We start from the raw sequence: 13,971 nt of genomic DNA, 5'->3' as shown, positions 1-13,971 counted from the left end.
AGCATTTTCTTCAGTTCTTTAGGAAGTTCTTTGGGAGGGCTCAAGTGTGGGGAAGAGCTTGCTGGTATCTCATGTGCCTCCCGTGGAGCAAGGGCCTATCTGGAGGACAAGGCCCCTGTGAGCGTTCTCTGCACCGGCCTCCTCTCCTTCCCCCACCACCCCGCACAAAGCCTGGTAAGCCCTCAGAGACCGGCCAGAATGCCTCTGTGGGCCACTCTGTGCCTGGCCCTGCCTCCCCTTCCCAGTGCTGAGCCATTAGTGGAGACCCCTCCCCGTCCAGCAGCCCCACCACTTTCGAGCTGTTGAACTGGGGCTATTCATTTCATTTTGCCAAGGCTTAATTTCCTCACCTGTATAATGACAAAAGCCCCTGCTGCATAGATTGCATTTACTAAAACATGTGAGCATTTACTAAAACATGTGAGCACCTCATATACAGTAAATCTTTAGGAAGCGTCTCCCTCCCTTTTAGAGATCCATGTGCTCTGAGCATCATTAACTCCACTTTGCAGAAGAGGAGACAGGTGTCCCACTGTGGGCATGTGACTTGCCCAAAGCTGCACAGCTCATTAAGTGGTGGGGCCTGGATGGGAGCAGGGACCTGAAGCCACAGCCCGCGTCCCACCTCTGTCCCACCACGTCGCATTGCGCTCTGAGCCATGCACGGTTCCCTGAAATACCAAGGTCCCTACACACTGCCACCGCCATGTCCCCCATGCCCACAGCGCAAGTAAAAGTAATGTATGAATGCAGACTCTTGAGATCTCTGAACTCCCAGACTCGGTGACAGGCCACACCAGGAGCACCGGTTCTTTGAGGAGCTGTGTCCTCGGGTCATTTGAGCCCCAGACTCACAGATATAAACCCTCACCTGCGCCTGAACAGAGTTAAGAGAGGCCTCCAATGGCTCCTTAGAGTCTGGAATGGAAGATTTCCCACCCTCTTACTTGCTGGGGTCCTTCCTCTATGGCTACTTCCCCAGAGGGCACCGGTGCCACATCTAGTATTAGCATTTGTTTCCCTCCTGGAAGGAAGGGGGAGGGGGTGCTGTGGCATTTGTGACACCTGGTCCGATGGTGTGGGGCTGCTCCTGATCTGCTCCAGCACAAAACTGGGTACCTGGGTGGAAGGGGCCTTCCCCAGGCACCACAGGCACAGGTACCCCTCCCAGAGGCTGATGGTCTCAGGGAGGGGAGGGTTATGGTCCAGGAGGAGCCACAGGAAAGGAGAGGGTGTGGGGGTTAGCAGCAGCCCCCTTCTTCCACTCCAGCAAGCAGAAAGCCCCTGTAGGAATGCGCCCCTTTGCCATGGCAGGCGGGGCTCTCCCCTGCACACACACAGTGGGCACATCCCTCTTTCTGTTAGAATGCATTCCAGTCCCAGCTCTGCCTCCACTTCCAGGCCAAACCTGGGGCATGCTTCCTATTCTCTCTGTTCTCCAATGATTTCATGTGTGAAAAATGGGAATATAAAAACCATAATTTTAGCAGGTTTTTTTTTTTTTTTTTTTTTTGGTGGTGGTGGGGGAAGCAGTGACAAATAAGATAGTGATTATTAAAGCCCCAGTATGTGACTTGGGTACGTCTACTGTTGAATCATCTTTTAACCATCACCTGTTCACTCTGGACCCCCTTCACACCAGGCTGGGTTTGCCCCAAGTTCACACAAATTAGGGTATGCCTGTGTGTGTGCGTGAGAGAGACAGAGAGAGACCCGTGTACAGAAAACAACGCATGGACAAGATGCTTCCTCAGGTCTAGTGCCTAGTGGGATATGTAGGGGGTTTCAGCTGAAAAGATGGATGGGAGTCCCCCTTGACAACTCCAGAACAGCCTATAAGAGTGGTAGCATCCTGTAAGAGTCCCCACCGTTCCCCCTCAGGCCTTACCTCATTGTTGACAAAGCAGTACAAGATGGCGACCATCAGCCCCTGGAAACAAGAGTCCCGTCAGCAGGGAGGAAGGGGGAAGGAGGTGCCCTACAGGAGACCCTGAACTCCTTGGAGCTTTAGTCCCAACAACCACCTCCTCAGAATGGGCAGCCCCAGCAGGCCCAGAGCCCATGTGGTGGGTTTCTTCTCCTTTCCTTTCTGGAGATACAAGAAGGCCCCTTGCTTAGATACTGCAGAAGCTCTTCCTCCTTGAGGAGGTCTGACCCTAGGAAGTCCTCTGATCATGGGCCATCTTCCCACCATGGCTCCGTCTGCTCACTCAGCATACTCGGTGCTCCAGAGCTGTCATCTGGGTGTGTGTGCGCACATACGTGACGATCACATGCACAGGCCTACATGCGTGTGGCCCTCCCACAGGCCTCCTGAGGGACTGAGACCAGACTCTCATATATCTGTGCCTGTGGGGTCAGCTAATATTAGGAGAGAGGATGACTCCTTGGCTTTGAAAACTATGTGATTGGCACGTCTTGTTTTAACACATCAGAGCATCAGTTTCCCCCTCTGTAAAATTGGGCGACCCACACGCCTCCTGGGGTGCTGCGAGGACAATGTATGCAAAGCCCCTGGTGAGGTGTCTGCGCCCAGCAACAGCCTGGGATCTGGCCGCTGTGATGCCAGGCAGGGTGCCCACGGCTGCCTCTGGGAAGGCGTCTTGTCCCACGTGAGGGTGCTGGGCGCCGATTCTAGCCCTGGCTCTGCTCCAGCCACAGAACCCTGGGCATAGCCCGCTTTCCCCAGGGGCCCCAAGGTGTCTGTCAGCACGGTACGGGCCGGTCTCTACCCCACTGCCACTCTGCGACCTGGCAAGTGAGGGGGTCACGAGCTTACCTGGAAGGAGGTGAAGGACAGCTCTGTGAACAGCTTGATGAAGCGCAGTGTCCCCCGGGCATGCTCGTCCATCACAAAGGCAAAGACGACCTCGTGGGTCCCCAGCAGAGGGATGAGCGTCAGGGTAGACTTGGCAAGTCTAGGGGGTGGGGGGTGAAGACATTGTTCTGGATCTCTCCCAATGGACTCTTTTCCCCTTTCTGTGCCCCGACCCCATATCTGGGGCAGTAGACACTCCCACCCAAGACACACTGGGCTGGGCTGCCTGGCAAGGGGGAAGTAGAGGTCAACACCCCCAGAAGCCTAGGAGCTGCTCAGATCCAGGACTAAGGACAAGGCTTGGGGTCCCAGTCTGGCCCAGGGGGGAGAAGAAGCTCATGTGGGGTCCCAAGCTCAGCACCCCAGAATCTGTCCGTCTCTTCCGGAAACAAGGGCCGAGGGGACCCTGCAGAGACAACTCGGGCACATCACCTGCACTTGATGTCTGTCTTGCACATGACATTGGCTTTGAGCTTGGACACCACAATGCAGATGACCCGGATAAAGATGAGGAAGTTCACCTGCAGGGCAGACAGGAGGCGGCGGCTGGGGGCCCTCTCAAAACACCCACAATCTCCCGGCCTTTCCGCAGCAGCTCCAGATGCCAGAACTGCCACGCCCGCCCCCACACCGTCACTCACCCCAATGGCAAAGAGAATGGGCAGCCGGATGATGAGCCAGTAATTCATGTTGGAGTTCCTGGTCCAGCAGCTGGAGGGGAAGGGGGAGACACAGAGCCCCCAGCTCACAGAGCAGACCCAGGGGCACACAGACATGGCCACCATGAGCCACCCAACAACCAGTCCCACAGACTCACACAGAGTTCTTCAAGCCACACGCACACACACACACACACACACACCAGAGCCAGAGTCCTAAATACATGGTCAGAAAGACACACATGGCCCCTTCAGGAACCCACAAACACTCAAGTGTGTGCCTAGCACTATACACAAAATAGCAGAGACATTTCATAATTATTACAGAAAAGCCACTACATGCTCCTTGGACCCAGCACCGTCTGCCATCACACAGTCCCGGGGAAGGACAGGGAAGGGGTCCTAGAGAATTGAATCTGTAAAGGAAGCTCCTGGTCCCTCAGTGTACTCTCCCAACAGGTAGTAGCGACATGCCCCAGGGGCCAAGGAATCCCGTGGGGTCTGAGGATGGGGACCCAGGAGCAGGACACTCACCCCTCATCCTCATAGAGGTACTTGACAATGCCCCAAGGGATAACAAACAGCAGGGGAACACCTGAGAGGAGAGAGGGAAAGAGAGAGAGAGGGGAGAGGGGCTGGCAGGCCCGAGCCAGCACCAGGCACACCCAGGGGCCTCTCCTTCCCCAGGCCTCTCCTCCTCCATGCCCTTCTCTTGCCTGACCATAAAACCACTTCCTAGCAGGTGTGGAACTAGGCTGGTCTGGGAGCACGGGAGAGCGGAGGCGGCACGAACACCCACTTCCCAACCCACATACCAGACTCTTCCTCAGAGAGAGGATCCCACCATGTTGCGGCTGTATCTGTCCTCACCTCCTCGCCCCTCCCTCCCAGGCACACTGTCAGAGCTTGTCCGCAAGTCGTGGCTGAGGGGTGAGGATGCAGACACCCAAGTAACAAGACCATGGAGTGTGGAGAACATGCAAGTGAGGCGGGGACAGGCCAACCCTCTGATGTCCTCCTCCCCCTGCTGTGGCCCTTGTGCCCAACTCAGTCAACTCCTTCAGGCACCGGAAGTCCCTCCGGCCACCTGTGCCCTGCCTGCTCTCACTGCAGGTGGCTGAGCAGAAGCCTGGAGGGGAGGTAGGGACCCTGACTTTGAGGCCAAGAGCCCAGCTAACCGCACAGTGGCCCAGTGTAACAACAGCTCTAGCGTCCACACTCTGCACTCGGCTGAGACTCAGCTGGTGTGGCAGGTGGCCTCTAGGAAGGCCCCCCGCGGCCGCCAGCCCCCGGTATTCACACCATGGGGTAGCCTACGCCGTGTCAGGATCGGTCTGCATGACCGATAACGTGTGCAAAAGGGACAGCATGTCACTTCTGAGATTAGGTTATAAAACAGTGTCTTAAGAGGTTAGAAAAGGCTTGCCTTGGCTCTCTCTCTCAATCTGATTGCTTACTCTGGAGGACACCAGTTGCCAGGTCGTGGGGGTGCTCAGAGAGCCCGTGGAGGCCCCTGTGGTGAGGGGCGGAGGCCTCCAGCCAACAGGCAGCAAAGGGCCTGTGCTTCCTGACAGCCTTGCAAGGGAGTTTGTGGGGGACTCTCCAACAGGCAGCAAAGGGCCTGTGCTTCCTGACAGCCTTGCAAGGGAGTTTGTGGGGGACTCTCCAACCCCAGTGAGGACTTGTGGTGACAACATCCCGGGGTGACACCTTGACTGCATCCCTGTTAGAGACTTGGAGCCAGAGGCATGCAGCCCCATTGAACCCAGATACCCGCCCAAATGGACTGCCCATCCTCACAATGGACAGAGATGAGTCAGGAGCTCAGGAGGGCAGAGGTGGGACTAGAACCTAGAATGCAGGGCTGCCATCCCACAACTACACCAACCACCTTCAGTGGCTTTCTGCACCAGCTCCCCATGCCTGTCCCTAAGGGTGCCTCTTGCAGGGTGGGAGATGCGGGCATCTGAGCTAGGTAAGAGTGTGTGTACTGAGGTGTGCGTGCAATGATGTGAGTGTGTGGTGGTGGGGGGCAGTCCATGCCTATGCCTGTGTGGCCTTAAGGGGTCTCCCTCAAGAGCACATTTCCCCAGCCTTTCTTGTTGCTATGATCCATGTCCCCAAGAGCAGCTCCTGAGCAGGAAAGATGCCTGGAATTACAGAGAAGACAGGGACGGAGGAAACAGCCGCTGACCGTCAGTTTTCATCGGATCTCCTTCTCCCTGGTCATTTATTGTCACATAAGCCAGACCTCTGGGCATCCATGATGCTTTACCAGCAGGCCCTCATGAGACTGCACAAGGGACGGGTGGCTTCCAAAGGCCTCAGAACATAGCACGCCACACAGAAGATGCTCAAAGACGATGGAGGGAAGGAATGACGAGTGGATTGACTTATCAGTGAGAGCAGGGGAAGTCTCCTGGCAAGAATCTGCCAGTTCCCTGAGCTACGCATGCCTGTGGATGCCTCCCTCTTGGATATTCCCAGTCACCTGCTGACCTTTCTCCCTGAGACCCCACTCCAGGATTGGGGAGCTCACTCATGTTATCAACAAGACCCGGCGAACATCACTCACTCATCAGCCTCTCCTTAACAAAGCCTTTTCAAAAATGGAGGCACAGCTATGCCACACGCAAACACGACATGCTCTTGGCTGGCTGCATCTTTCCGCTACTTAGAAAGTCAACAAGATAGGCTGAAGGGGGAAAAAGCCCAAAGTAAGACACATAGAACTGGCCCTGAGAAGTAATGGTTCCCTTCTCCATCACATGCCTCCCCCCAGGCAGCCTCTTTGTGGTGTGTTATGGGGACACCCTGTTGCTGGCAGATGGCAAAAGAAGCTGACATGTTTTCTGGGGACTCCCCAGCTGTGTCCGAGTTTTCATTTTGATTCTCCTGCCAGCACGTGAAGCTGAAAGTTGTTTCCAAGCACCCCAACGTGGGCTAGGTCCCCAGGACCCACAATGGAGCTCTCTGCAGATCTGTCTTTGTGTCCTCTGTCCCTGCCCCTTTGTCTTTCCCTGTATCTTCCCATCCCAATCCCTCAAGATGGAAGGAAGGTCCCCCTGGTCCTACCCCTCTGTCCCCTCAGACCCTGAGCCACGGCATGAGGTGGTAGGAAAAGATGGGCGCCCCTCCCCCATTTCCCACTCAGGAACCCCTAGGATGCCATGTGCCCCCACCAATCCTCCAGCAACCACCCCCACTCCTCTGCATACATCACACAGTCCCTCTGATTGTTCCTGCCCTCAGGTCGCCATGGAGACAGGCACTAACAGCGCTGATGCTATTTCCCAGAATGGATAGGTGTGGTCCCCCACCCTAAGGACAGCCTTCCCAGAGCTCCCCTCAGTGATGTAAAGCCACCCACCCTCAACTAGCAGCAGGGCTCTCCAGCTGCCCTCTGCCAGGTTGACGGCCCTAGCCTAGAAGGGGAGGAAGGAAGAACAGGGAGAGATGGGCCCTTGGGGAGGGAAGAGTGGGAGCAGGGAGCTGGACCCAGAGGCCAGGCCCACCTGCCCACTTGTGCAGGGGCCCAAGCTTGCTCAGCTGGGCCTTCAGGGGATTCAAGAGGCAGCACAGGACAGAGAAGTTTCCATGACAGGCAGCAGGGGCCCGGGGCCTGGGAGTCAGGAGACTGGTTCCAGGGCCTACTCTGCCGGTAAGACCCTGCCCTATCTGAGCCTCAGTGTCTTCAAGATATTGATCACTCCCTTTAGAGGCCTCCTTCTATAATGGTGCCATAGAGAGCCAAGTGGCTAATGGATACCAGCAGAAAGGAATGTAGGGAGGGAACAGGAACAGGGAGGCTAAGAGGGCCAGACAACCAGTGGAGGCTTCCTGAGGAGGCGGGCTGAATGGATGAGAAGGCTGTATGCCAGGGGGACTTCACGTGGCCTTGATTGAGGCCATAAGTCCCCGGAGGTCGGAGGTCAGGGCAGAGTGGTCAGAGCAACCTGAGGCAGGGGAAGGAAGGAATGACAGTAGGGAATGACTGAATGGCAAGCTAGAGGTGGAGGGCAGGGCCCTGTGGTGGGGGGCAGGGCCATGGGCAGATTCGGAAGGGCCAGGGGCAAGGTTCTCTGGCTCTGTCCCAGGGGGGCTCCTGAAAATGAATACTCCCGTTGCATTCGTTTTCCCTGTCGTGGGGGGTGGGGGCTGCGGGACTTCCGGTGGCGGGGGTCACAGTCCCTTGTCCTCATCAGAATCCCACATGGCGAGAGGCAGAAGCACAACCAGAAATGTTCCAGCAAAAAAAAAGACACAATGGTTCTCTGCAAACTTTTTTGGCTAGAACATTTCCAGCTGGGCTCCTGGCGCATCCGCGGTCCACCCTTCCTCAGGGGGCTTCTGGCTAACCAGCCCTGCCCTGCCAGGATCCTCGGAGCCCACCTCATCATCATTGGCTGACAGAACCACAGCCCCTCAGCACTCACCCTCCCTGGAGCTCCAGGACTCTCCCATTTCCCTCAGGGCCTGGGGCTCCCTCCCCAAGGGTCTTAGAGCTATCTGAGGACCGTGCCATGGCCGCCAGTGTGTGTGAGTGTGTGTGTGTGTGTGTGTGTGTGTGTGTGTGGTGTATCTGGTCAGACAGGGTGGAGGCCTCTGCTTCTATAAAGTAGGAAGGGTTGTGCAGGGAGGGGAGGGTAACCACAGCCCCATTATCTGGGGTTATCCAGCAGGCCTGGCTCCACTGGCCGAGCAGTGTGTTCTCAGTACCAAGCCAGCTTCCTGGGGGTGGCCTGAGGGTGACAGTCCCGAGAGAGGTCAGGGTCTCCCACTTCCCATGCCACAGGCTGGGGTGGAGGGGCGCGTGAGACGAAGGACTGTGGGCCTTACCCCAGCCTATGCTCAGATACAGCCTGAAGATGCGCTGCTCAGAGAAGACGGAAAAGGCCAGAAGCGTGTACAGGTACACACCCTCCACCAGGAGCCAGTAGTAGTTGGCTGCCACGCAGTACTGCATGAGCAGGAACACCAGGCGGCAGCCCAGAGAATCCTGGGGGCAGAGAAAGGGTCCCCAGGGGACAACAGCTCTGCCCTCTGCCTCCCTTGGCCCCTCTCCCCCTCCTGCTCCAGCTTCTACCCTCCCACCTTGAATGCAGGAGGAGCGAGCTAAGGCCTTCTTGCCAGGGCCAGCGCTAAGAACTTGGACCTGCTTTAGCACACTGAATCGCTATGGTGGTGTCAGAAGCCATTAGCCCCATTACAGCTAAGAAGATTGAGACCCAGAGACGTTAAGTGACTCACTCCAAGCTCTACAGCTAGTTAAGGAGCAGAGCTGGGAGTCCAGCCTGGGTCCGTTTCCCAAATCCCCTTCCTGGGTCAGACAGAACTCCTTAGGGACAGGGAGAGGGTCCACCTCCTTAGATTGGGGGACCCCAAGGGGGGACTGCCTGTCCCCATCAGACTGGGGGCTCCCTGAGGACCAGGTGGGGGCAGCTTTTGCGTTTCTTTGTGCCAGGTCTGGGTGGGCCGGGAGAGGCTGCCTTCCCTGACTGTGCAACCCTCCCCGGGGCCCTTCCTGTCCAAACCACACACCTGGTAGGAGAGGAGCCCATCCCACTGGTGCTGCTGGGGGGCCGTGCTGTACATCCACTTGAGGACCGCGTCCCTGATGAAGACGGACAGGGCTCGCAGGATGAAAGACGCAAACAGGTTCAGGTGGATGTAGTTCCGGGTGCAGTGCAGGTGTCTGTGGGACAAAGCAGGGCTCCTTCCTGGCAAGATGGCCGGTGGGTTTGCTCCACAAGCCTCAGTTCTCAAGCTAACGAACCCCCTCAGGCATGCACCTGTCTCTGGGACTATCTTTTCTTCCTCTGAAAATGCCCTTCTTCCTCATAACCCTGAAAATTCTCGGCCCAATGTTAAGTCCTGCCTCTTCACAAAGCCTTCAGGTTTCGCTGAAGGCTCACTGCCACCCTCCGTCCACACTATCCATCCTTCTACGGCGTCTTCTTTTCTACAGAGTCGTGTGTAAGCCAAGTGATTTGTGTGTGAGGACCCCTTGGCCCAAGAGAGACTTCCTGAGGAAAGGACCCACCTCTCACATGCCTCAAGGTTGCCTCACAGAGGGCTAGGGCGAAGCACATGGCAGGATTCAGGAAGTATTAGACACAATTTCAATATCCTTTCAGGTAAAAAGGCAGAGCTAACTGCAAATAAAAGGGCGTTTCTTAACTTGATAAGGGCTATCGAACCACACCGGGAGCAAACATCATTCTTACCTGAGGAATTTTATAAGCATTTCCTTCAAATTCAAGTAAATAAGGATTGCCTAGTCTAACAAAGCTATCATCATGTCTATTGAACATCATAGTCCAGATCCTGACCGCTGGAAGAGTGCAAGGGAAAAAAAAGAATTGGAAATAAAAGAACAAAATTGTCATTATTTATAGAATTTTTAAATCTCAAAATTCTAGGCTGTGCCAATTAAAATCACAAGATATTTCACACACCTCAATTTTGTTAAAGAGCAAAAAAAAGAATTGGAAATAAAAGAACAAAATTGTCATTATTTATACAGGAGAGTATCTTCGTTGAGAATTCAAGATAATCTACACACAAATTATTAGAACCAATTAGGAGAGTTCATCTGGCAAGGTTGCTGATGTGCGTTTATGTAGAGCAGCAATAAACACTTAAAAAACAAATTTTAAAAATTCACTTACAATTTTTTAATTGGCTACATAGAAAAAAGTCCAACAGAAGATGGGCAAGTTCTCTATGGAGGATATAATAAAACTTGCTTAAAATTGTTAGAGAAGACTTAAAATCCCACATTCACGGACAGAAAGACTCACTATTTTGAGAGTGGCAATTCTTGCCACTGTAACTGATAAATTCAATATAGCCATAGTAAAAACTCCAACAGGGTTGGTTTTTTGTTTGTTTGTTTTCCTGGAACTCTCAAAACATACAAAGAACCAAGAGCCAAGAATACACCAGACACACCTAAAGAACCACAAAGTGGGCTTTTACTTTAAGAGAACTGAGGTTTTCAATGAGTTTATAGTAGTTAAGCCCTCATGATACTGACAATCAGACAGATAAATAGACCAACGGGCAAGAATACAGATGACAGAAAGCAACCCAGGCAAAGATAACTCTCACTGCATCACAGAGTAAGCACCCTAAACCCGAAGGGGAAAGAATGAGCTATCATAAGCAGTACTGAAGCAATTAACTTGATGTGTATATAGAAACAACATTAAGTCTCTTAATTTCACCATCAACAAAAATTAATTCCAGGTGGACTAAAGAGCCAGAAGGAATGCACAGAACTTATGACCCTGGGATAAGGAAAGCTTTCTTAAACAAGACCATAAAGAAATTTGGTCTTTGGGGAAAAAGAAATTGATAGTCTTTTTTAATCAATTGGCAAAATCAATCTGTATCAATTAATAACATTTACTGATAGATTTTATCAATAAAAATGGATACATGGATATGTTTCATTTCATTAAAATTAAGGACTTCCAGGTATAAAGGCCACCACCAAGTGAGTGAGAAAATAAATCACAGATTAAGAGAGGATATACCCTGGATTAGGATCGAGAATATGTAATGAAAAGCAAAACAGTAAAAAAGAAGCCAAATGCGCCAATAAAAAAAGCAAAGGATGGCAGTAAGTGATTCACAGATTGAAACAGATGCAAATGCTTGATCCCTCTAGGAATCTAGGCTATGCCAATTAAAATCACAAGATAGTTCACACACTTCAGATTAGCCACAATTAGGTAAAACTACTAACTACTGGTGAAGATGGTAAGCAAAGGCAATTCTCATCTATTACTGGTAAGAGGGCAAATATGACCATTTTGGAGAGCAACCTCACCTAATAAATTAACAAAATCATGTGGTACTCAGAGGTGTGCGCCCCAGCCACCCCCCCTACCCCCACCCCCGCCCTGGGAGAAATACACAAGGGGTCATAAGTAAGAATGTTGCTTGTAGCCAGGTTTGTAATTCAGAGGAGAAGAAAAAATGGAAAACCTCAAGTACCCATTAAAGTGATAACAAATAAATTGTAACATGTTATACAACAGAGTCTGGAGTGACAGTTAAAATAAATGAAACAGAACTACCTGTATCAACACAAATGAATCTCACAAAAACACGCCACACCAGGCCAAAAATAACATTGCAAAAGGGGTTGTACAACACACCCTTAAAAATATGCAAGACCCGCAGCTACATATTTTCAGAGATACTAAAAAGGTGGCAGAGGTATAGAGATGCAGGAGAATTATAAGTAGCCCCTTCGGGGGTTCCCTCTGGTTGGGGGGGTGGCAGGCAGTGGCAGGGCGGGACCCCCCAGGGCAGCGTGACTGTGCTAGGTATTGAGCCCATGAGTGATCGGTAGCAGCCACTTTATTTTCAGAAATACTTCATAATACAGGGGGGGAATGTTCACTGAGTGAATGCATTTATTTTATTTTATTTTATTTTATTTTATTTTTTTGAGTGAATGCATTTATTAAGCACTGACTGTGGCTCCGCATTCACTGTGCCAGGTGCCATGGGGGCAGCAAGAGGAATAAAGCCTGTCCTGTTTCTGCTGGCTGGTGGCCTGAGGTCCCTGCACTCAAAATGCCTTCTGACCTTGAACCCAGCCCCCTCCCACACACCCACCAAGTGCAGAGGGAGTGGGAAGAAGAGCGCCCTCTGGAAGGAATGGCTCATCAAGGTTAGCCATAGGAAGACCTCTTCTATGGGGCTGATAAGCTCCAAAGAGAACAAGCAAAATCTCTAAATCCTTGAGCTCTTATCTAAAATCATAATGAATTCCTACTTAAGCTTCGAAGGCTCACAGGAGAGGATATCCCCTAATCCTGCCACCCACTACTAAGGTTGGGGGGGGTGTGCCTTGTGTATTCCTTATGTGGTATTTGTTTTTTGTTTTTTTTTTTTTCCTTTTTTGCAGTATTTTAAGCATGCTTTTACAGAGTAGAGATTAGACCAAGCATACTGTGTCCTATTCCATGTTTTCAGCCTCGTATGCGGGGAAAAGGACAGGCTCTCCAGAGATCTCTTAGTAGAACCTGCTGCATGGTCACTTTAATTTGCTGCTCCCTCATCTGGGGACAGAGTGGGGCGTTGGGATGGAGCAGCACCTCCAGCCCGCCCGCCGGCCCCACTTCTTACCTGAAGCTCAGGAGGATGGCCGAGGCGATGACCAGAGCAGAGAAGGACAGCGTGTAGCCCACCGTGTAGATGATGGAAAAGGACAGGAGCTGCTCCTCTGGGGAACTCTGTGTGCACACGAGGGATATGGTGCACATGAGGTAGCCCACACCCTCCTCTCCCCCTTCCCTCTTTCCCCTTCCCCAGGGGACAGGGGCAGAGGCAGGGCCCTGAGTCAGGCTGCACACGGGACCCCAGAAGTAAGAAAGAAAATAACCTATGGCCATGGCCCTTGGCTGTCTAGGGCCTTGTCCAAAGGCCAGTGGGGTGAACACACATCACCTCTGCCCAGCGAGCATGGTGTGCAAAGGCCCCAGAGACAGGAGGATAGATAAGATGGCCACAGGCCAGCCCCCCAGATGCCCGTGGTCCCAGCTCCACTTACGCTGGGACCCTGCTACCCCTCACTGCCTCAGAGCCCCCATCTACAACTCACTCTCTCCCCTCGCTTGGACTCCTCGCACTCTGACAGGTTCCTCCAGGGCGAGCTGGAGTTGTCCTGGCGCAGCCACAGGCCCTCCGCTGTGCAGAATCGGTAAACGCGGCCCTGCAGCACTGGGCAGAGAGACGCACAAGCTGTGCCTTGGCCTAACGCCACAGGTCCTTCATTCCTGCCCCCTCCCAAGGGTCACCCCTGCTCCTCCAGGATTGGCCTTTAGGAGTTAGCAACACCTCTTACACACACACATACACACACACACTCAGGTCCTCCTGTCTTGTCATGTGCCTATGTGGCCCAAGACAGGAAAGGCAGCCACCAGGCCCCACCTCAGCCTTTTCCTCTTGGCCATCCTGGGATGCAGTCTGATGAGGCCACGCTTTTGAGACGAGACAACTCTAGCCTATTTCCATGTCCTGCTTCTAGCCTCAAATCACACTCCTGACAAGGTCTGGCGCTGACCACCTGACAGCTCCACAGACACCCACTGTGACTTCTGGTTTTCGGGACTCAGTCCCTGGCTCCCTCCAACACTCCACAGACAGGACAGACCCTGCAACAGATGCCTACAGAGCTGAGAGGGAGGAAGACACAGCCCTGCCTCAGGGAGCTCCAGTCTGAGGGGGAGACACGGCCCTGCCATCAGGGAGCTCCAGTCCGAGGGGGAAGACATAGCTCTGTCCTTGAGGAGCCCCAGTCTGAGGGAGGAGACATAGCCCTGCCTTTAGGAAGTCCTAATCTGATAAAAATGACACACTCCCATCCTCAAAGATGGCCTGATCTAAATGATATCTAAATGATCCTCAATCAGATGCCTGCTCCATGATAGAGGCACAACCCTTGGGGACACTCCACTCAAAGGGGGAAGA

General features: G+C 53.1%; 1 protein-coding gene across 1 annotated transcript in view; it reads right to left on the bottom strand.

Annotated features, from left to right (window-relative positions):
- GLP1R (glucagon like peptide 1 receptor) overlaps positions 1 to 13,971 on the bottom strand; it is a 36,474-nt gene that overhangs the window by 7,303 nt on the left and 15,200 nt on the right. The window contains exons 4-12 of the mRNA XM_045071149.1: positions 13,100 to 13,218; positions 12,625 to 12,731; positions 9,019 to 9,172; positions 8,317 to 8,476; positions 4,012 to 4,072; positions 3,460 to 3,529; positions 3,251 to 3,339; positions 2,780 to 2,918; positions 1,889 to 1,930 (exon numbers count right to left, since the gene is read on the bottom strand). Of these exons, the coding sequence (XP_044927084.1) occupies positions 1,889 to 1,930; positions 2,780 to 2,918; positions 3,251 to 3,339; positions 3,460 to 3,529; positions 4,012 to 4,072; positions 8,317 to 8,476; positions 9,019 to 9,172; positions 12,625 to 12,731; positions 13,100 to 13,218 (941 nt within the window). The remainder of the gene's footprint in view (positions 1 to 1,888; positions 1,931 to 2,779; positions 2,919 to 3,250; positions 3,340 to 3,459; positions 3,530 to 4,011; positions 4,073 to 8,316; positions 8,477 to 9,018; positions 9,173 to 12,624; positions 12,732 to 13,099; positions 13,219 to 13,971) is intronic.

This window comes from Mustela putorius, unplaced genomic scaffold, assembly GCF_011764305.1.
Source record: "Mustela putorius furo isolate JIRA1106 unplaced genomic scaffold, ASM1176430v1.1 tig00003983_pilon_pilon_pilon, whole genome shotgun sequence".
In the NCBI taxonomy this organism is placed as follows: Eukaryota; Metazoa; Chordata; class Mammalia; order Carnivora; family Mustelidae; genus Mustela; species Mustela putorius.
This window is presented reverse-complemented; position numbering and strand designations above follow the sequence as displayed.